This window comes from Mytilus edulis, chromosome 4 (genome assembly GCF_963676685.1).
Source record: "Mytilus edulis chromosome 4, xbMytEdul2.2, whole genome shotgun sequence".
Taxonomy (NCBI): domain Eukaryota; kingdom Metazoa; phylum Mollusca; class Bivalvia; order Mytilida; family Mytilidae; genus Mytilus; species Mytilus edulis.
In genome coordinates this window covers 23,010,767-23,033,921 of record NC_092347.1, presented here as the reverse complement: position 1 = coordinate 23,033,921, position 23,155 = coordinate 23,010,767, and the positions used below count along the sequence as shown (strand labels likewise).

Sequence of the window (23,155 nt, the reverse complement as noted above, 5' to 3'; positions counted from 1 at the left end):
AGTTAAGTCGTAATTTGATTTTTTCTGTCATTAAAGGTTTTGTCCGACGACACGTGCCAGTAATTAACAAGGTAATAAAATCACTGACCCATGTAGAAATAAAGAAACATAACAATTACACGGCTTCCACCTTTTTGTTTGCCGTGTTATATAATTGTTTGTTTTTGTAGGATTTAAAACAAAACTTTGTATTTCTTTCTTTTTTGAGTGTATTTTTTTATAGGTTAATTATTTTGACTTTATGATACTTTTTTGGGGTTTTTAGTCAAACTTCATTGTAATTCGAAGTTGATTTATTTTTGTAAAACGATGGTTTTAGGTGGTGTTTGTTTCGTTGTATTTGTAAAATTGTATGAAAGATTGGTTTGTCCTATAATATAATATGAAGCAGGTATATGGGGTCAAAAAAACATATTCCTGTATTAACTCTATACATAATAGGGCTTGTAGATTTTTTTTCTCGGAGTACAAAAATATGCACCAAATGCTACAGTTACTAGAGACTTAGGAATACCACCTAATTTTGATAAACAGTGGAAAAGTAGTATTCGTTTGTGGTGTAGATTAAATAACATGAGCTCAAATCGGTTAAGTGCAAAAGTTCACAAGTGGGCTGATAGTGTGAGTATTAAGCATAAGTGTGTTAAAAACTGGATTTTCTTAGAAAAAAAACCTTCTAGCTAAATTCAAGTCATTTATCGTGTCCTGAAAATATGGACACTAACTTTGTTGTAATTTTTTTTTATGTCAAAATTGTTCCTGCAACAAATACCATGTACATGTACATATATGAGGCTATGAAAGTAAATAAATAGAGTTTACAGAAATAAAGATGATAATGGGATAAGCACTTTAAATTACAGAATAAAGAGATGAAAATATAAAGAATAGATTAAATGATTCATGGTTGCTTAACGACCAGTTACAAATATTACACTCTACCCTCCATGTTTTTGTCCATCTGATGAGTTAAGCCTATTTAAACTGATTATTATAGTTCGTTTTTATGTAGTACATGTACTTTTATACCACTGACCGAGACTAGGGGGAGGACAGGGAGCCCGCTAACAATTTTAACCCCGCCACTTTATTTATGTATGTGCCTGTCCCAAGTCATGAGCCTGCAATTCAGTAGTTGTCGTTTGTTTATGTGTTACATATTTTTTTTCGTTCATTTTTTTTGTTGTTATATAAATAAGGCGGTTAGTTTTCTTGTTTGAATGGTTTTACATTATCATATCGGGGCCTTTTATAGCTGACCATGCGGATTTGGCATTGCTCATTGTTGAAGGCCGTACGGTGACCTATATTTGTTAATGTCTCTGTCATTTTGGTCTCTTGTGGACTGTTGTCTAATTGGAAATCATACCACATCTTCTTTTTTTATATTCCTGTGCTTTTAAAATGCCCATTATAGACATATCATGATACATTAAGCTTAGGCCACACCAATTTGATCCCTTGTTCGACGGACCCGCCCGCACCTATTTTTTTCAAAACAGATTTTTTTTTTTTTTTATATTCCCGCTTCCCGCATCCGAAATTGTAATTATGTCCATTTCCCGCACCGTTTTTTTTTTGGGTAAATATTATAAAAAGATATCAACATTTGTTAAATCACAGTCTAACCTGTATATAACGATTTTAAACATAAAAGCACCCCACCACACTGTGTAAATATCTGTGAGAATATTTGTTTCAGCATGAAACCTGGAGTGCACCGATAAAAAGATATAACAGCGGGTATTTCCGTGAAGAACAAAAAATGGTTTCTTTCCCCCTTACTTATATTCCCTATCAAAAAATGTTCGTTGTTAGAATACAGTACAAAGAACTTCTGAAGGATTTGCCTTCAACTGCAATTATATTGTATGCTGGCGAAACAACACTATCCATATCCGCTGAATGTTTATGCACCTGTCCCGATTGATTCAGGAGCATGTCGTTCAGCAGTTATCGTTTGTTGATGTTGTTCATTGGTATTTTCCCGTTGGGATATATAAATTAGATCGTTGGTTTTCCTGTTCGAATTGTGTACGCTAATAATTTTGGGGTCCTTTATAGCTTGCTGTTTGGTCTGTAACAAAGCCCTGTGCAAAAGGCCGTACTTTGACCTGTGTTTGTTATTATCAGGTTGAGAACAACCCTCCCTCAGACAAGGGGTCATTTTACTGATGTAGAAAAGAAAATAAAAATACCAAGGATTTGTATAGTTCTTCTATACAAAACTTTGAACACTTAGAATTTTGTACTCAAAAAGAGGAGAGTTACATCATATTTTAAACAAAAATTTCTAAAACAGGGGTCCACCTATTTTGAATAATATTAAACTGTTAAAGTAAATGTGTTAACATGGTTAAAGTCCAGGAATATTACTAAATTCTTGGACATGTTTTGACCATTTAATACCAGATAGATATATAGTTCTATGAGAAAATATGAGCCCTTTTGTACAAACAAATATATTATAACTTATATTGATCCCTCATAAAACATGTAAAAGGGATATTTAAAAATTAAGGGGTTGCCCCCAAACTGATTATGATTTGGATGGAGAATTGTCTCATTGTCAGTCACACATTCATAGACCAGATTTAATTATTTCTTGGTGAACAGGGAAAAATACAGAAATTAAAGAAATGTCAAAGTACAAGTGATAAATCAAGTTGTAATATGGTCAAAACCTATTATTTTATGTTTACAAAAAAAAATTATAATCGCTCGCCTTTACTTTTCAAGCTTCGCCTCAAAGATTTCCAAATTAAATATTTTTTTATTAAAATTTTCAAATCGCTCGCTCGCCCCAAATTTTGGAGTCCAAAAATCCGTAGAACAAGAAATTAAATTGGTGTGGCCTTAACATTTTAATTTATAAATATCAAATAGCGAACAATTTATATATTTATTCAATAACGACAATGTTGCTGCAATAGGTGCCAGAAACATCAACAATATTATATTGAAAAGAAACGGCATTTTATTTCACTTGTTCTTAAAGAAAAGGATGTTTAATTTCATTTAGTATACGGACACTGTAAATTTTGAATGTAAATGAGTAAAAATTTGTTTATATTTATTTATTGTGTCTTATACGGCTCTCATTTATCTTTTTAAATTATTGTTTAGTTCTGTGATTCTCATTTTATGTTTGTATGTGGTGAGACTTTGAAATAATAATAATGATAAAATATTGAATCTAAAAATATTTAGAAACTATAAACTTTTCTTAAATTTATACTTGAGTCAGAAACTTAAAACCAGCAGTGTCAAAAATATTTTTTTAAGCTGACAAATATTTTACACTCAGCGGCATTCAATGTCATTGACATACTATATAGCACTAATCGCAATATACATGTACATGATATTTTGGACATCTTATCAGTAATCTCTCTATTGAAGATGTTGAAATCTATGTATTATAATTATTCGCTTATTAGGCAAATTCATTTTCTACAAAGATATTTTCCATCATTTTAGTTTTGATAAATACCATTACAAATAACATATTTGTCTCAGTCTCCTGTGTGAGGATATTCGATTGATAAAAAACAATAAACAATTTAAGGTCGTCAGGTAAATGTGGATTACGGATTAAGATGTTAGATGTCAAACTTGAATTAACAAACTGAGGTGAATTTAACCCGAATATGTAGTTTCTCTTCAACAGTGTTTTAATTCCAAGTTCCTTATTTTCATTTAAACTAAATTAATTATATAGAATGATAGAAAGATTCGGAACTAAAGATAGTCACAATTAAAAATATGTATTTTGAAAAACCGCCAGATCATATCTGATTTAAATCCAGGGTCCGTATATGCATCTTCTGACATCAGACTCAGACTTCTCTTGAACTGAATATTAATGTGCGTATTGTTATGCATTTACTTTTCTACATTGGCTAGAGGTATAAGGGGGGGGGGGGGTTTGAGATCTCATAAACATGTTTAACCCCGCCGCATTTTTGCGCAAGTCACAAGTCAGGAGCCTCTGGCCTTTGTTAGTCTTGTATTATTTGAATTTTGGTTTCTTGTGTACAATTTGGAAATTAGTATGGCGTTTATTGTCACTGGACTATATATATATATATATATATACATATATAGAACTCGTCTAAACATCAACCCAACAATGTTAGATCTGTAAATTTGCTTTCGCAAATTTTTGGTTCTTCCCTCGCCGGGATTCGAACCCATGCTACTGTGATATCGTGACACCAAATCGCCCACACTGCAGCCGTCCCGCTAGACGCAAAAAAGAGCTTTCGGTGGGCATGTGTTACCTTTCCACGTCAGTTTTAATCTAGCGGCGTACTACAGTACATGATATATAAGGCATGAAGATGTTATTGTTTACAGATCAGCTAAATTATCTATAGTAAAGGATCCTACAAATTAATGTAATCAAGATACAGTCACAGAAAATAATTATATTCATAACTGACTCAGACGTACTTATATATATATATAGTATATATTTGTTAAGGGGCCAGCTGAAGGACGCCTCCGGGTGCGGGAATTTCTCGCTACATTGAAGACCTGTTGGTGACCTTCTGCTCAGTGTTGTTTTTTTTTTCTTTGGTCGGGTTGTTGTCTCTTTGACACATTCCCCATTTCCATTCTCAATTTTACAATGGTACGTAAATTAAGATTTTATCCGAAAAGACGGATTTTCTACGTGTACTACAAAAAATTTGTACAACTATTGAATATTGTAAATGTTTAATGCATAAATGTCCAGATCTAGATCGAACTTGCTTTGCTTCGTCGAAAGTACGAATATAGAAAAATCACAGATTTATATTACAACTAAAAGGTCCTAGAACAGTTGCAGAAATCATCAGAATTTGTTTATTGTTAGTTTTTTGTACATGTATAACTATAATGCGAACCCGAAGTTGTGAAATAGCAACTAAGCGTGAATTCTTTGGAAAAGCGGCGGTTCTATGAAAACCTATTGTCAATTTCAAGTTCTGTTTCGACATCATTGTAATATATGTCACTGGACGTTAAAATTTAATCCTTTATTTCGTCTTCGTCTTCGTCAAATATTGCTGTTGGTTTCTGCCGAAAAAAATCTTTCAAAAAGTTGTAACCTTTGGAACTTTTTCAGATAATTTAACCACATGACAAGAAATTATACAATAAACATTGGTCACGCACGATAGATTCTGATGTAAGACACGTACCGTTACAATACCCAGTTTACACGCATCAGCGCACACAGGTTTGTCGAATAGGCCAGTTGATTGGAGGAAAGTTACCAAAAACCACGCCTACCTTTAACTATTATCCAATCAAACGCCTTTGACATAAACTTAAATAATACATGGGTAATATAACAAAGATTTTGAAAAAAGTTGAGACTCTAAATTCTAACTTAAAAGTATAGATTAATGCTCGTAATGCATTTTCGCAATTTACATTAAATTTTATACATACTTTCACCTATCTAGTGAGGAAAAAATACAAATTTAAAACAATTGCAAATTACAACTATTTTGAATTATAATGCACAGCAAGGACGTATATTAGTTATCCGTCCTTGTGCACAGTTTGTGATAAATGGGTGTCAAAATGTCTTATAAACAAAAACCCAAAGACCAGTTTCAAGAAGAATTCTTTGCTTTTATTGCAGAATCGCATAAAACATAATGTTGTCGTATTTTCAAAAAGAATTATCAATTTGAAAACTACTTTTCCTTTTTACCTTTCTAAAATAATACATTACGCAGATATAGATGTGGTAGTTGCCGATTGAGTCTAGAAGGTGTCAGGATTTACACAGAGAAGACAGAATATGCCGTCTCTGTGACACAAACAACATTGATGACGAGTACCATTACATAATGAATTGTAAAACATTTAAAATATAGAAAAAGAAGGAAATGTTTAAGGAACTACTGTTAGTCAAACCCTTATATCTTTAAAGCTGTTCAACAGTTAAACTCATCAAATATTGTAATATTAGAAAAACTATGTAAGAGTTATAAATGTAAAAGTCAGTCCTCCAAGTTTATTTAATTGTATCGTTTACACATGCATGTGAAAATTTTACCTTATAGTTATGTTTATGTATGTTCTTGATAACTAGCAATTGAAGTTTTATGAGAAATAAAGTATTCGTATTCCTTTAAACCATAAATTACAGTACACGAAGACCGCCTACGGGTAAAGTACAAGTGAATATATCACAAAGATCATCCGTACGCGTCCTTGTAAATGCAAAACTCTGGATTTTCTTTGATAATTACCCGAGAGGTTATAAAAGATCTAGAAAAGACTTCCAAAGGTGTTTGCCAAAAATGAATTGAAATAAAAGATTTTTGTGTAGACGAGTTACAACATTACATAAGCATGATTAGGAAATTTGAACAAAAAATGTAAGTGCACATCTTTCTAGTGGCGAAAAACACGTATATCGAGCTACGTAGACGAAAAAGAATAAGTTCATAATGATTATGATGTAAATTCACGAAATTATAAGGTTATAATTAGAAAACAATTTAAAACACGATTCGTCATTCCCCATGTATATAGATTAAAACAGAATTATAATTTTCTAATTCTTAAATTAAATTCTGAAATTCAGAAGACATGTTTCTGATACTTGACAGTTCAGCGAACACTATTACATGAAATGCACGATGATATTGACCGAAAACAAAGGTGAAAGATTCAAATTGTAAAATCAGCCGCTGGACGGTAGAATTTCTATCAATCATTCAACGATAAAAAAAAAAAAGAAAAAGAAGACTATTGAATGTAAAAGTATGATAGAAATACTTTTAATTTATTATAATGCCTGTTAAATTGTTCCAGTCATTGGTTACTAGTGATTGTCAGTCCATTTCGATATTTCAAAGCACTTTTACAAATTCTGAAACAAATAAAAGAAAAAGCTAATTTTCCCATGGGAAAAATATATCTACCCATGAGAAGAAATTTGTCCCGCACAGTGTTCAACTCCCAAAAAGGGAGTCTAACCAACAAAGAAATGCTTTATCATCTGTAGATTGATTTTTATATATGAAACGATGTGTATTGATTTTACTTGGTTCAATGTTCAGTGGCAAGTATTTTATATATGCGCAGGTCCTGAGACAGAAAATCAAATTATTCATTCACTTAAGGTCTTCAAAAATAACGATTGCGAGATGACGGACAGGAAGACTTCAAACGTAACAGTTTGAACCAGCTGTCAGAAACTTAAGTACTCTCAGATCTTTTCTGCTATTGTCGTTTTGTTCTTCTGGTAAACAAGTGATTCTTTCATTGTTGAAGACTCTCTAGCGACTATAGAGATGAACAGGAATAAAACGCTGACCATTGATAATTTGTATTTTTGTTTAGCTCTGACTTTGTGTTCGATAAGGTCCCGTGTACCTTTACTCCATATTCCTTTATTTTCTATAAAGGCGTCTGTCTTGACAGTAAGTTGACACGACTTAATACCAGTTAAACCCTTAAATGTAAGACACCAGATGGAAGTACTAAAAAAGGAGAGCCAGTTTGGTATTCTGTAATGTTAGAGTTCAATTCTTCATGAAGAAACGACTACTAGTATATGTTTTCTGTATTCAGCATAGAATCATATCTTCTAAACTATATTTTTTCGCACAATGTCTGGATATTGGTGGACATGCATCATTGCGAAACCAGACATTTACAAATGAAAATTAATACTTGTACTATAGCCATTTAGTAGGAAAGTAAATGCACAAAAGACAAGTAATTCAGAAACATGCATGGATCACGCAAAATTATGCAGGGGCGACACCGGAGTAATGGGAGTTTGCTTCTTGCAAGACATTCGCCGTGAAAACAATTTGATATGAAGACAAGCCTTTGTTTCAACTTTGTTTTAAAATTTCAAACATGAGGCTGTTACGGCCCAGGTCAATGTTCTTAAGCAACACATATTTTCCTTTCATTTTGCTGTTAGCTTTCTGATATAAATTTATACATATTATAGACTATTATGATTTTTTTTTTCAATTTCAGTTAAACACTATTTATGATTTGCTTTTAAATAAATTTTAACATGTTTAAATGTCTTTTTCTTTTTCTTCATCTTTTTGAAACCCTGGTTTTGTATTACCACTGACCAGTTCAGTAAAGAAACAGCTGCTTCATGTTTGCATAAATGTGTTTGTAACCAATCTAACATGCTATTATAATTTCCTTAGTTTTTATTCCGTGTCTATCATCGGGGAGGCAAGATTTATTTTGTCTGTTGGTTGCTTGGCTAGCGTAAGCTAATCGATTTACCTCACATTTTGAAGTTGGATGGAGATTGTTTCTAGATAAATGCCGTACCTTTGTACTTTGGTTTCCTGTCGGATTTTTCTCAATTTTAAATTGGAAAGTTTTATCATTTGTTTTGCATAATTATTATTTTTGACTTGCAAATGAACGATTAATAAATCTAGTCCCGTGTGTGCTAGCGAAATGTCTTTAGTGTAATCTCGGAGTGTAATTTTTATTTCAACTTTTACGTTTGCATCAGGACGACCTAAAACACGAAAACTTTCTTTTTTTCAAGAATGACATTCGTTACTTCAAACAAAAATCGCTTTTATCTTCTTTTTTTTTGCAGTAAAAGACCTGTTTCTTTTAAAAAAAACTTTCATACAATCGACTGATTCGGGAAGGTCAAGGATTAAAACATATTTTTCGTAATTCTGAAAAACTTTTTAGTAATCTCTGGTGTATTTATGATGGCTTGGTTTGAAGCGATAACAGACGAACTATGCTTACTAGTGCTGCATAAAAAAACACGAGGATATGGTTTGTCCTTTATTACAAATTTGACTCCAATAAGGATAATTTTTGTCTCCTAGAAAAATCGATAATTTATTTTTCGATTTTTATCGGATATAAAAGTTATTTTGAAAAATACAAACCGGATTATTATTTATTAAAGTTTCGTATGCATCATAAATCAAGCTCCGGCAACTTTTGACTTGTTCTGATATAAATAGTAATGATTTTCATCGGAGAAAAAGATAGATATTTTTGTCGTGATTGGAAGAATCGTAAAAGTGTTATTTTTCTGAATTCTGTTTGTTTAATCGGACATCGTAGAGTTTTAATTTGATTTCTTTTTGCCGAACTGGACTTCATATTGTGTATTGATTTGAAACATGAACGAGGACCTCGATGAGAACACCTGGATTGAAAGTTTGCAAACGTTCCGACCAATGAAATTCATTTTAATATGTAACGAGAGCACCTAGCTGAAATATTTTATCTATACTATACAATCAGTTTTAACTTAGAAATTTCCGCTCAAATATATAGGAAATAAAATTATATGAAAGCAGCAATGCAGAATGTTTCTTTTCCATTTTCTGTTTTTTTAACAATGTTTATGTTCATTTCAATTTGGAAAGTAGACTTATATTAAATGCCCAAAACGTAAATGTATGTTTTCTTTTAAAACATTAAAAAACGTAAGAGTATGCCGACAAATAGCCTGTCAAGGTCGTTAAACTTAAATCAACTTACCCATCTTTATCGCAGACTAAAATTTATCTCATATATACAGAATACATGTTAATTTATTACAAGTACGTCAGGGTGCATGACAGCACAATAATCTTTTTACAGAGTCGTAAGAACAATATTTTTGTTTGATATTTGTTTCTCTTCCACAATTAACGCCCGATTTGGCCAGTGACCGGTATTACAATTTAACACAGTTTTAGAAGTTCAGTGGGCTGCTGCTTCATTTAGAATTTTGAGCATGCCTTTCTGTTTATCATATTCAACGTCAACATTATCTTCGTCGATTTTATTATTCAACAATATCTTGTTTTTCATTACAAGCTTTTCCAAATATCAATATACAGCAAGAGAATGAATATATGTTGCTTCAAGACACATCGATTTAAATTATGTACACACATTATGTAGTTTTCCGTGTCTACATTTGATTTACGAGTACAATATAGTAAAACAGAAAAAAGAGAAACGGTAAATATACAGGAATACATAAAGTTTTGTAAATAGTTGCAAAGGACCACACGTTACTTACGATATATACATCGAGGTCGTTTTGCTTGAGTGATTTACCTGTAAAAAGTCCGCGGGTCTCATCCATGTTTAAAACGAATTAATGCATGTTTGAAATAGCTTAACAGGGGCGTGGCCTATTAGTTTGACCCAACTGACCACTAACTTGATTTCAATTGATCGACTGCAGAGAAATCTATTTGACTGGCGTTAAAATGAATTGATATGAATTGAAATGAATTAAATATAATTTTTAATTTTTGTCAATCTTTATCAAATAACGATCAATCTCATTTAAATAGCGTTAACACGTTTTTGTCCGATCAAGTTAAATTCGGGTTACTAGTGTATAAAGCAAAGAAAAGGAATTAAATTGGTGATATCCAGTATAATGAAAATCTTTTTTAAAACAAATTCACAATACTAAACCTCATTCAGAATGACTCAAATTCAAACACAATTATTATAATGAATTCTTTTTAAAACTATCTAAATCAGTAGACAACATTGAAAAAGAAATCAAAAGACGCTTATCTTTTTTCCTAACGAACTCATATTCCTACCTCTTTTATTTCTTAGATGATTGAGTTAAGAAACAAAATTCTTTAATGACTTGCTGAAACGAAAAAGAGCATTTCAAATGATGACTCCGAATAAGTTCTCATATATATGATCTTCTTTCAAAGCTTCAGGATTTTAGAGTTAAAAACGTAGCCTTTAAATGTAAAGAAAAGTCTCATTTAATCAAATACAGTTGAAGTATACCTATTTAGCAGAATAAAGAAAATCCCACACTCCGAGGGAAATTCAAAACTGAAAATCAATCGATATCCGTGTTTGAAATCAAAATAATCCTAACAATTAAAAAAGTGTTCTAGGCAAGATGTCTACCCATGTCTGTTGGTTTTTCAATTACCTCGTTCAAAACAGTACAACTTCCGATAGTGTATTTTCTATTAAAAAAACCAGTTTATACAGCTGTTATCTTCATTGAATGTTTTGTTATTTTTTGAAGAGGTACTTAGATTAGGCTTTATGTATGACTGATTTTTTTTTTTGAAGAGGTACTAATATCAGGACAAAGATTTGTCAGCAAAGGTCAGACTATACTACTTACCTGTAATGCCACAGGTGTGGACTTTGCCCCGGATGGAGTAGACTGGTATATAAATGGACAAAAAGTCAATCATCAAACAATGCCTCGTGTTAGAATTTACGATCCAGTGGTTGACAATAATAAAAGAACTTTACTAAGCACTTTAGAAATAAGACGTTCTTTAATGCATGATAAAGGAATATATGTATGTTTAGGTCCAGAACACAGAACAGGTAGTCTGGCAGTCCATATATTAGACGGTAGGTATAAAAAAAGCCGAGTAAACTCTAAACTTAACTTTAAATTATGCAATCTTCGTTCATGTATACTGAACAGGATAAAGGCTAAATTTTGTACCAACAAGTTGACATCTTCAACAATTTTTTGTCTTATTCTTAATATTAAATTCTTGCAAACTGTCTTTTGGTCACATTTATTAAAACTCTCATATTTGATTTACAACATTCAAAGAAATTGTCAAAATTATTAAAAGTCTAAACTAAACAATATACCGGACATGGGCTCTATAATATGTAGCTTCGTTTCGTGTTCGTCTTCTAATTAACGTTCAAGTTGGCCTCAGAAGATCTCCGATTGCCACATTAGCGATACAAACCAAAATATAGATATAAATAGAAAGCGGACTCGTGTATTTGGATTTTACTTGGTAGATGTTTAATTTCACATTATAGATTAAAAATATATGTAAATCATCGTGTTTACCTGTACAAGAATGATTTTTTGTGGATCGAATCAGTCAATCTAATGATTTAACTTTCAAAATGTTTCACTTTCAATGTTGGTATTCTTATCTTTTAAACAATTGAACACGCACAATGCATGCGGTATCCATCTCTAGCTAAGGGGTTAATTTGAAGTTCACACAAATACGAATTCAATGAGGTCGAATTATTCACTTCATCATCAATGTTTCTTAGCTTATTTTGACAAAATTAAACCATACTAGCAGCTAAAAGAGATATTTTGTTTTCACTATTTCACTTTCATAAAGGATTACACACACAAAAAATCTTATTTAATATTATTTATATATCTCGTAGCTAGTGCCTTCTTATTATTTAAATACTCGATTAGAATTATTTCCCATAAATGTTTAAAAAGATGTCTTTTTCAATGTGTCGTTTAATAAAATGGTTATCTCTTGTCAAAATGTATAGTTAATTACAGTATTATAATGATTGTAATATGATATAGTTAATTGCATAATTGCTACCTCAGTTTGATATTAATAAATATTGCATTTTTCATTGTTATTAAATGTAATATCAGTATTTAAGGAGAAATATAATCTTAAATCTATCCTAATTCTATCTTATTTTTGAGAGATAGTTTTAGTCATTTAAATGTGACGTCATTTTTTGGGCTGTTTTAGAATTTCAAATGTGACGTTATTTGTTGTGCTTTTTTACATTTCAAATGTGACGTCACTTTTTGCGTTGAAGCTTCAGGCAACTCTGGTGTGTATTGTTTTGTGTTGGATTATGTTGGTTTATGTAATGTATCCGGGTTTTTTTCTGTAATTAGTTAATACTTCAGTTTTATTATGTATATCTATTATATAGTCTTTTTATAAAATTGACTGTTTGCAAAAGTATAAATTGTTCTGAATAATAAGGATGTTTTTATCCCAAGCAGAAAACCCTAGCCGTATTGGGCACAACCTTTTTAAACCTTTGGTCCTTATGCTGTTCAACTATGTACTTGTTTTGACTTTCAAACTTTTTGTATCTGGGGGTCACTAGTTAGTCTTGTATGGACGGAACGCACTTCTGCCGTATTAAATGTTAAACCTGGTGCATTTTGTTAGCTATTATTCGCGTGTTTCTTTGTCCAATATGTTCTCCTATTTATTTGTATCTTAGTCCTGTAATGTTATGTTGTCATTTTAATGTTATATTTGAAATTGCCATTAAAGCGGGAGGTTTGGCATGCCTCAAAACCAGGTTCAACCAACCATTTTTTTTTAAATGTCTTGTACCAAGTCAGGAATATGGCCATTGTTATATTATAGTTCGTTTCGGTGTGTGTTCCATTTTAATGTTGTGATTCTGTTGTGTCGTTTGTTTCCTCTTATATTTGAGTAAGCAATATCAATACTTAAAGACGTGTCACGGTACTTTTCTATCCCAAATTCATGTATTTAGTTTTGATGTTATATTTGTTATTCTCATCTGATTTGTCTAATGCTCAGTTCGTTTCTGTGTGTGTTACATTTTAAAGTTGTATCGATGTTCTCCTCTCATATTTAATCCGTTTCGGTCAGTTTTAGTTTGTAACCCCGATTTGTTTTTTTTTCTATCGATTTATGAGTTTCTGATCACGTTTACAGGTATTCTCAGTTAATCAAGCTTAGCTTGAACAGAATACTTATAATTAATATAAAAATATCTTTGTACAATGCATTTAATGATAATTTTGACAGACTCAAGGCTGCAATAAGAGAATCGCTACATCAGCTACATATTAAGGATTAGAAATTCATTTTGAAAAGGAGCAGATAATAAAAAATGCTTTCTGATGAAATTGAAGTTTAAAATGAATTTCAAAGGTATCGATACTCTGTGGACATACATAAATACGGAAATGCAAACTATTAATAGACATTTTAGATTCAAACAAATTGTAAAATATGTCATGAAAGAGCCAACCAAATTTGCTGGCGACGTTTGATTAGAAGTACACATATTCGTCTTCATAAAAACTATTTGCAAATATTAAGTACAGCCAATATCACAAGCGTCTACTGAAACGTTTCACGAAATTTTGGTGAATTGTTTATCTATTGATATAAGTTCCCTTTCGATTTTGATAAACTTTGGTGTATATCTTTTATTATAACCTTCTTTAGTTCTTTTGATACTATTCTGATATGACATTGAAAAAAATTTGAACTTTATACGACTGTATCATGCACCCATAACTCTTTATTCGTAAAATTTGCGCTATTATGTACTTTTGAGATGTGGATATGTTTGTGAATAGCACCAATTTCTTTCAAATTCAACGGTTATGGGAACACAATACAATGCATATAATGTTTCTGATCTTACGTAAAGCTAAAATTGTTTGTGTGTTTTAGGAACACCACGACGTTTTAAAGGTTCAGCTCATGATAAAGGTAATTTATTGTTAAAATGTATATAGTATTACTTTCATGATAGAAAAAGAGAACCAAATATTGACCGTTTTGATAAAGGATTTGTATTATGTTGTTTTCTGTTTGTTTGCTGTTTTTTGTATTGCAATTTGTTTGCTTTTGTGGTAACTTCATTGTATTTCATTTATTTTGGATTTGGTTGTTTTAATATTTATAACAAAAATGAGCCCAACCCTTTTCAAAGACATTTGATTTGTTGCTGCTCTACAATCAAAGTAACCATCATTTTCCTATCATTTTTGATTTTGCTGCCAAATTTCCTGTTTTTCTAGGTCTTTCCTTTATGTTGAATTTTTTTCGTATCGTCCCAACTAATGTCAATCAATTATGTTTGTTTTATTTTGAAAAATTGTCATATTTCACTTACAAATTACCAAAGTGTCAGTAGGTAACAAAAAGAAATAAGTAGAATGGCTGTCAAATTGAATGCTTTACAAAAAGGTAATATCATAGAAACAGAATGAATAATATTTGCCGTCCATCAGTATTGCACTGGTTTAGTGTGTGTGGGTGTTATATTTTTGTTGTGTATTTATTGGTTTTGCATCGTAAGCCTTGAGTTATACACCATTTTTGTGAACATAATAATCATAAGTAAATAAGAAATGAATTGAATTTAAGAAAGAAATAGTTTTTGTGTTATCGGAATGTAAGAAAAACTACCACCATCATGTCCAGATGATTCAGGCATTTCACAGTTGGTATCCATTCGTTTGATGTTTGTGAGCTTTTTATTTTATCATTTAATAATGGACTTTCTTAATGAATTTTCCTCGGAGATCAATAATTTTACTTTTTTTTTCTTTTTTTCAGATCAAGATAGCATAAAATCTCGTAAGTATAAATATGTAATATATACATTCATATTTAGAGTTTTTTTTTCATTTATAGTGAAAAAATGCGAAAAAAAACAACACCTTATTTTGTTGTTTCCGGATAACTTTTCTAGATGTATGATCTCACTCAATTCCATTGCGTTGGATGTATAAAATAGACAACCAGTTGAGATGTTTCAAAATATATCTTTTTTTTTAAATCTGAACTTATTTACACAGATTTTTTAAACAAGGTACCGATTATCAGGTTGTTTGTATATTGATATTGTAAAATATCAACTGTGAGTTACAATATAAAGCTTATTGTCGAGTGCGCGCAGAGAACGAAAAAAAAATATTGTGTCAAGTAGCTGGTAAATATAGTGATTTTTATTCCTTATAGTGATTTTTATGGGATTAAAACTGTCTTTATAAAGAAGATAGGCATAGCACTCGTATATTCTGTCATTGTTTTTCATAACTACATAAAACATTCATGTAAATAACATATTTAGCTACGGCTATCCAAATGTCATATTTTAAAATCTCTGAACATTTTCTAAATCTAACAGTACAGAAAAATGTATAGTATTAAAAGGAATAAATCTAATTACAGTGTATAATTGAGAAATTTATTATTTTGTAAAGTACATATATTGTAATTACAATTGTATAAGCCTGACATTTAAGTTCATAATTGTAAAAACGTATCATCTTTTTTTTTCTTGATTTCATGTGTGGCATCACCCCTTGGTCATTGATATGTTAGTCACAAAGTAAAAAATATGGTATATTAAGAATATATCAACAAAACCTTTTAGGAATAGCTCCACTTTTAAGATAACTGTCTTAAATTTTGCCAAATAATGCAAAAATAACAAAACCCAGATTTATTGTTATTGACAAAAATTGTCTTAAATTATAATCGGACATTCTCTTATCTTTTAATCAAATTTTCACAATTGATCGAGGTTTAAATTGTTTTAATCGTAAAAAAGACTTCGAAAAGACAAGCAGAGCCACAAATCACTACATATCCATCTATAATAATAAACTGTAACATTCACATTCCTTAAATCTTAATTAATGGTATTAAGCAAAGAAAATGAAATTACTACCATGCATTAAATTGGTGATATCCAGTATAATGAAAATGTTTTTTTAAAACAAATTCACAATACTTCACCTCATTCAGAATGACTCAAATTAAAACACAATAATGAATTCTTTTTAAAACTATCTTAATCAGGAGACAACATTGAAAAAGAAAACAAAAGACGCTTATCTTCTTCCTAACGAACTCATATTCCTACCTATTTTATTTCTTAGATGATTGAGTTAAGAAACAAATTCTTTATTGACTTGCTGAAACGAAAAAGAGCATTTCAAATGATGACTCCGAATAAGCTCTCATAGATATGATCTTCTTTCCAAGCCTCAGGATTTTTGATTTAAAAACGTAGCCTTTTAATGTAAAGAAAAGTCTCATTTAATCAAATACATTTGAAGTATATCTATAAAGCAGAATAAAGAAAATCCCAAACTCCGAGGGAAATTCAAAACTGAAAATCAATCCGTGTTTGAAAATCAAAATAATCCTAACAATTACAAAAGTGTTCTAGGCAAGATGTCTACCCATGTCTGTTGGTTTTTCAATTACCTCTTTCAAAACAGTACAACTTCCGATAGTGTATTTTGTTTTAAGAAAAAAAATACAGCTGTTATCTATTCATTAAATGTTTTGTTCTTTTTTGAAGAGGTACTTATATTAGGCTTTATGTATGACTGATTTGTTCTTTTCTGAAGAGGTACTAATGTCAGGACAAAGATTTGTTATCAAAGGTCAGACTATACTACTTACCTGTAATGCCACTGGTGAGGACTTTGCCCCGGATGGAGTAGACTGGTTTATAAATGGACATAAAGTTAATAATCAAACAATGCCTCGTGTTAGAATTTACGATCCAGTGGTTGACAATAATACAAGAACTTTACTAAGCACTTTAGAAATAAGACGTTCTATAATGAATGATAAAGGAACATATGTATGTATAGGTCCAGAACAGAGAACAAATAGTCTGTCAGTCATTATATACGGTAGGTATAAAAAAAAGCCGAGTAAACTCTAAACTTAAATTGAAATTATGCAATCTTCGTTCATGTATACTGATCAGGATAAAGGCTTATTTTTTTTAACAACAAGTTGACATCTTCAACATTTTTTTGTCTAATTCTTAATATTAAATTCTTGCAAACTGACTTTTGGTCACATTTATTAAAGACAAGTGTCATTGAGGAAACATTGAAAACAATCTTAGTATCAGCCACAATCACAAATATGGAAATGCTCAGATAGATAAAACAATTAAGAATGAAATTTGAGAAATAACGAGAACTTTCATCTAGGAACTGTCACTCAGATCGAGTAAAAAGTTAGTAGTATTAGAAATGTAAAGTTTTAAAAATTCTCAGGAGTGACGCTCTGTACGTCATGAGAATGTACTGATGAAACTGATTTGATATATAAAAAGTAAAAACACAAAAATACTGAACTCCGAGGAAAATTCAAAAAGGAAAATCAAAAATCAAAAGGCAAAATCAAAAGTCCAAACACATCAAACGAAATAATTTGCAGAAATCTGATAAATGGCAAATTATATAGGCGCCAAGAGCAAACATATCATATAGCGGTATTTCTCTGAGAATAGAAGAAATGAGTTTATTCGATTGAAAACCTTAAAACAACTATCTTTATAACGATTAATCTTTATTAAATTCCTAGTAATGTTCTAAGTGAAAAAAACTATGTTTAATTTCTTCATGTTTTGTTTCAGAAGAAAAGTCAAGTATAGATAAACGTGGTAAGCCAATATTTAAATATTGTTATAAAAGGTACTAGCAAGATCCAGATCACTTGGTTTGAAACAAGGATCCCATTTTCAGGACATAATAGAATTCCTTATAGATATTTATTGTTTGCATTTGCTTTTAAAATATACCTTCATAGAATATTACTGTTCAAACATAAAATTCAAATATTGAAATAATATTCAGAAAAAATTTAAAAGTGGATAAAGATACTAAATTGACGAAATGCTTCATTCGCTTGTCATGTTTTTGAATTTTTGTCAGATTTTTGGAATCCTCTGGTTTTATCCATTTGAATGCCTTAAAAGTATTGCCCATTGACACCCATTTCTCTTTTTATAAATCTTTTACATGTCTGTTAATAAGCCATCTGTAAAAGTCCTATAATTTTTTTATTTTTTTTTAATAGTTTTGGGGAGCTTAAATTTGTCAATGACAAAGCTACGAAAAGTCAAGAGACAATATTTCCCGCCAAAATTTCAATGTCTAATATCTCGAAAACAAGCACATTGACCTATACCTTTTTTTTGGCTCTTTTGATTCCTTTATTCATCCCCTATCTATAAAAACTAGTGTTTTGAAAGGTTAACTATTTTAAAACTGACAAAACTCCCCTAATATTCAAATTAAATATAAAAAAAAACAATTATATACATTGCAATCAAATGATTAACTCATCAGAATATAAACAAATGTACGCAAGACGCGTATTTCGTCTTTCAAACAGACTCATAAGTGACGAAATAAAAGAATGATGCAAACTTTTGAATTTTCAAATTGATAAACTTGTATTTAACGTCAATATACTCGTACACATGTTGACATAATTAAAATTCATATTTCGTAACAACTAGAATTAGAAATTGCCTACAAATTTAACATCTTGTGTAATATTTTGATTAACATTTCATATTATTTTATTGCCTTCACAGATGATGGATCTCCATCTCATGGTATGTATCTTATTTAACTAATTAGATTAAAGTTGTAAAGCGTAGATTAGTTGTATGATTTTAGTGAATGACATGTATGTTTTGTGGATGACTTTGTGTTTGTATCTACACAAAATACTGCTAATGAATCTAAAAATCAATAGAAATAACCATGATAGCTTAGCAGTTAGAAATGATAATGTTCATTGAATCAAAGAACTAAAGAATATGCACTGATATATTTCGGTTTTATGTCTGTGTTAAAGTGAAATTAAGAGACATGTTAGTTGTTTTCTTGCTTAACATTTTGTGGCATTAATACCAAATAGAACACCAAGTAGTCTAACAATCATCTATCTTAGCTAAAAACTTGTTTTACCAAATGTTGTAATCCATGTGCGTTTAAATCAAACCAAGTGGTTGTTAGAATATAAGACGCCTTGCTCACATTACCGTTATTTACCATAATAAGGAACGCTAGGTCTAAGATGCTTTGAATTAGTATGAAGTTATCGGAAATTTAGGGACTGATCAAATATGAAAGCTCGGAACAATTAATTACTGTTAATGATTTTAAATAAGTTTGTAAATTTGCGTTTGTATGTATGATAGAAACATAACGTACATCCGGTTTCATTCGAAAAAGAGTTGACTCGTAAAAGATGCTCCCTAAAATTTGACATCCGTGGTAAATTAATTTTGTTGCACAATAACATTTGTTTTAAAAAGCACATTTTGGTTTTAAATTGGTGCTTCTATTAAATATTTTAGAAACTTAAGGTCACATATTTACTAAAACTTGAAGACAAGATAAAAGGGTTATCATTTGATTAATTTACTCCCGGTGATGGTTAACATCTTACAGACAATGAAATGTTATATGAAAAATTAACTCTAGTTCTACAAAGGATTAAACTTTACTCATCCCAAGATTTTCTTCATTTGAAACACAGATGGATTCTGCAAAGAAATTTGTCACACGTTTTGAAAATTCTAAAAAGGGAAAACAATGGTGGTTTTACTCCCCTATTTAAAGTGACTTTTTGTGGTGGAATAATTCAGTTTAAATATATTGTAAAATTGTTCATGACTGGTGAATAATCCCGCTATGTAAGATTATATTGATAGAAGTGTGCCAAAGTTCAGTGCATTACAATAGAGTTATAGACAGCTGTTACCATTTATCCTGCTCTCTGTTAGAATATCACATGCTATAAAAAGTGATCACCTGTTAAACATATCATTATATAATATAGGATCATTTACCTTGTCAATTCACACTGTGCATTGTAACAAAATCATCATACTGAACTATAATAGAATTAAAATTACTTCGCTTCTGCAATCAGGCTATTTCGTTATTAACAGCGACCGTCACATTAACAAATGGTAAAGTCTCTGCTCTTCCTATTTATTTAAATGTTTATCAAATTCAATTGTTTATAAATTTAGTTTCAAACAATCAAAAAAAAAATGTGGGAAAAGAACAATCAAGAAAAAAAATCACATTTAAAAAAACAAAGCTTAATTTGAACGATGACAGTATCGGACTAATGTTTAAAATTACTATAACTCGCTACAAACATGATAAAGGATTACCGATCATTTCTAATTTTCCTGTTTGAGAACTATTTCCACACACAAAACTTATATTCATCTATCGTATTGTGACGAATGCATGTGTCTTGGTATTTATACAATTTACATAATGTGCGAGCACAAGTGATAATTAAAAGAAATGTAAATAAAAAAAGTAGCCTTGCCTAATTGTTTCTCTTAAATCAAATATGTGTTTAATTTAAAACTTTTAAGTATCATGTTTAAAAGTAATTTTTTAATTTCGATATTCTATTTTTTTTAGGTTACGTGAGTGATTCTGCTATCCCATGTTGTTCTTTCAAGTGGGATAAACAGTGCTCAATAGTAATGTTATGTTTATCAGCAACGTGGTTTGTCACGTGATATACAAAATATATAGCTGACAAGAATATTAAGCGAAAACGTATTACATGAATGATTTCCTCGATCAAAAGTCGTTTATGTGGAAATTTGAACGAATTCTTTTAAGCAGAAAAGAAAGAAAGAAAGATACTAGAAGGACGTTCGATTTGAGAAAAGCGAATAAGCCAGAACCTTTGAAGGGTCATTTGCAGATGAATATATGCATTTAACATTATATTTTCTTTTTTGTTTTATTTTATATATGCATTTAAGAGCACTTGTATATGTCATACACTTTTCTTATCTAATTTTGATGTTCCCATATTTTCATGTATATACGAAGTTATGAAATGTGATGGTAAAACAAAACAACAATAAAGCATTAATTTTCATTTCCAAAGATGGTAGCAACTGAGTACTGTGACTTTTGTGTAATGCAAAACATTCTATTTCATTCCAATAATATAGGTCCATTAAGTAGCTCATGTGGATGTTTAATTTGTTCTGAATGCAGTTGTTATTCTATTAAAATGATATTTTTAGAAGTATTCCTTATTTTGTCTATAGGTTGCACTTTGTAATACAGCTGTTTCTCAAACAACGCCTCTTTTTGGGAGATTTAGAATATTCATAGAAAATTAATTTTGTTTACATACTGGTTCCCAGTTATGCTTTCTGTGTTCAATCTCATAGAGACATAACTTGGGAATGTTACCAGTAAATATACATTTGCATATTGTTTACATTGAAATCTGTGGTATACCTTCATTCGAGGTAGGGTTAGTTAAAGAAAATTAGTGTTAGTTAAAACTCTGAAAGGTTCAGGGCATCTAATGTTGAAAATATGCCGCACAGCCCTATATTTTGACCTCTGAAAAAAAATTGTAGTGCATATGAACTTTCAATTCTAGGATAAAAAAAAATTTTAAAACTTTATAGTAAAAGTGGTATAGATTTTGCCGTAAAAGGAGTTCCTATAGGAAATTGCTTTGTCAATATTTACAGAAATGTAACCTATATGTTGTCAACTACCGTAGATTAATCTTTAAAGGTTTATATCAATATGTTCAAGCAGTCAAAATAATTAAACACAGTTACATGTCCTGCTGCATTTCAACTGTAATCAACACATTTGTTCTTATAAATATTTGGTTGCTTTTAAAAAATATATCTACAAATGTATATCTGGAGACACCTACAGATCGTTGATTGTCCTGTGTGAATTGTTTTACGCTAGTCATTTCAGGCCCTTTTTATTTAAGTTGTTTTATTTATTAATTTACTTGTATGTGATTGTATTTTGTAATTTACCTCACATGTCAATGTGACGGAGTGTTTTTGAAATAAAAGCATATTGTATATTGTATTGTATTTAGTTTCAGTGTGAGCCAATACTCAGTTTTGAAGACCGTACTTTGACATTAATGGTTTACTTTTAAACCAATGTGACTTGGATGGAGAGTGTTGCACTAGTATTCATGCCACATATTCTTATATCTATGACAATTATCCCTTAAATGACACATTCAAAACATTGTCTGGACTTACAATCCTCATATTGCAACACCTCTCCGAAGACAAATCGATTCGACATTTGGAACTGTGAAACCATATGGTTGGAATTAAAAAAAATGATAAAGTAATGTATTCTTTCTAGTCTTTCCATCAGCTCGGTGAATGTGATGCACCCGAATTAACTCTTCTCATCGGCGTATAAGCGGTCATTGTCATTCATCACACTTGCAAGAGGCTTTATTCATTATTACTTTCAATAGTTCAGTCACTGTATAACTTATGTTTGAAAACTAATCCTCATTTAAACCAATTCAAACTGATAGCTATTATTTTGGATATTGCAATTCACAGACTTTTCAAACTATAGTTCGCATTGGCAAAGATGAAAAGGAGAAAGGATCGTTAATGAACTTTTCATTTGCCAAAAAAGGCCTCGATGCCATTAACTTGGGCAATATTCTTCCTCATAATTCCGTTAACTCAAAAATACATCCCTGTTTGAAAGATCAGTCTGTACGTATCATTTTGTATACATATACCAATTACAAACATGTGACCATAACATTGTCAATAACATTTTTCTACGCAATGTGTTATATCCAAAGGACCGGAATATCGAAAACCTAAATCCATTAATTGCATCTTATTAATTGAAAACACAACTTCAAAATACTGATTGGTTTATCCGAGGATTATGACGGGCAATGGGTTAAACGCAAGAACGAAAACGTAGATACTTCGAATGGATTGAGGTTGACATGTGGTATTAAACAAATTAAAATTAAAGAAAATA

General features: G+C 30.6%; 1 protein-coding gene across 6 annotated transcripts in view; it reads left to right on the top strand.

The window, feature by feature from the left end:
- LOC139519243 (neural cell adhesion molecule 1-like) overlaps window positions 1-21,780 on the top strand; it is a 57,845-nt gene extending 36,065 nt beyond the window's left edge. For 4 of the 6 annotated variants that reach the window (XM_071311190.1, XM_071311188.1, XM_071311192.1 and 1 more), the window contains 7 exons: window positions 11,080-11,373; window positions 14,214-14,252; window positions 15,105-15,125; window positions 16,913-17,203; window positions 17,941-17,967; window positions 18,907-18,927; window positions 20,768-21,780. In XM_071311190.1, coding sequence (XP_071167291.1) covers window positions 11,080-11,373; window positions 14,214-14,252; window positions 15,105-15,125; window positions 16,913-17,203; window positions 17,941-17,967; window positions 18,907-18,927; window positions 20,768-20,868 — 794 coding nt within the window. In that variant the 3' untranslated portion in view covers window positions 20,869-21,780. The remainder of the gene's footprint in view (window positions 1-11,079; window positions 11,374-14,213; window positions 14,253-15,104; window positions 15,126-16,912; window positions 17,204-17,940; window positions 17,968-18,906; window positions 18,928-20,767) is intronic. The other 2 variants (XM_071311191.1, XM_071311194.1) reach the window with 2 other exon arrangements.
- The last annotated feature ends 1,375 nt before the right edge of the window (window positions 21,781-23,155 follow it).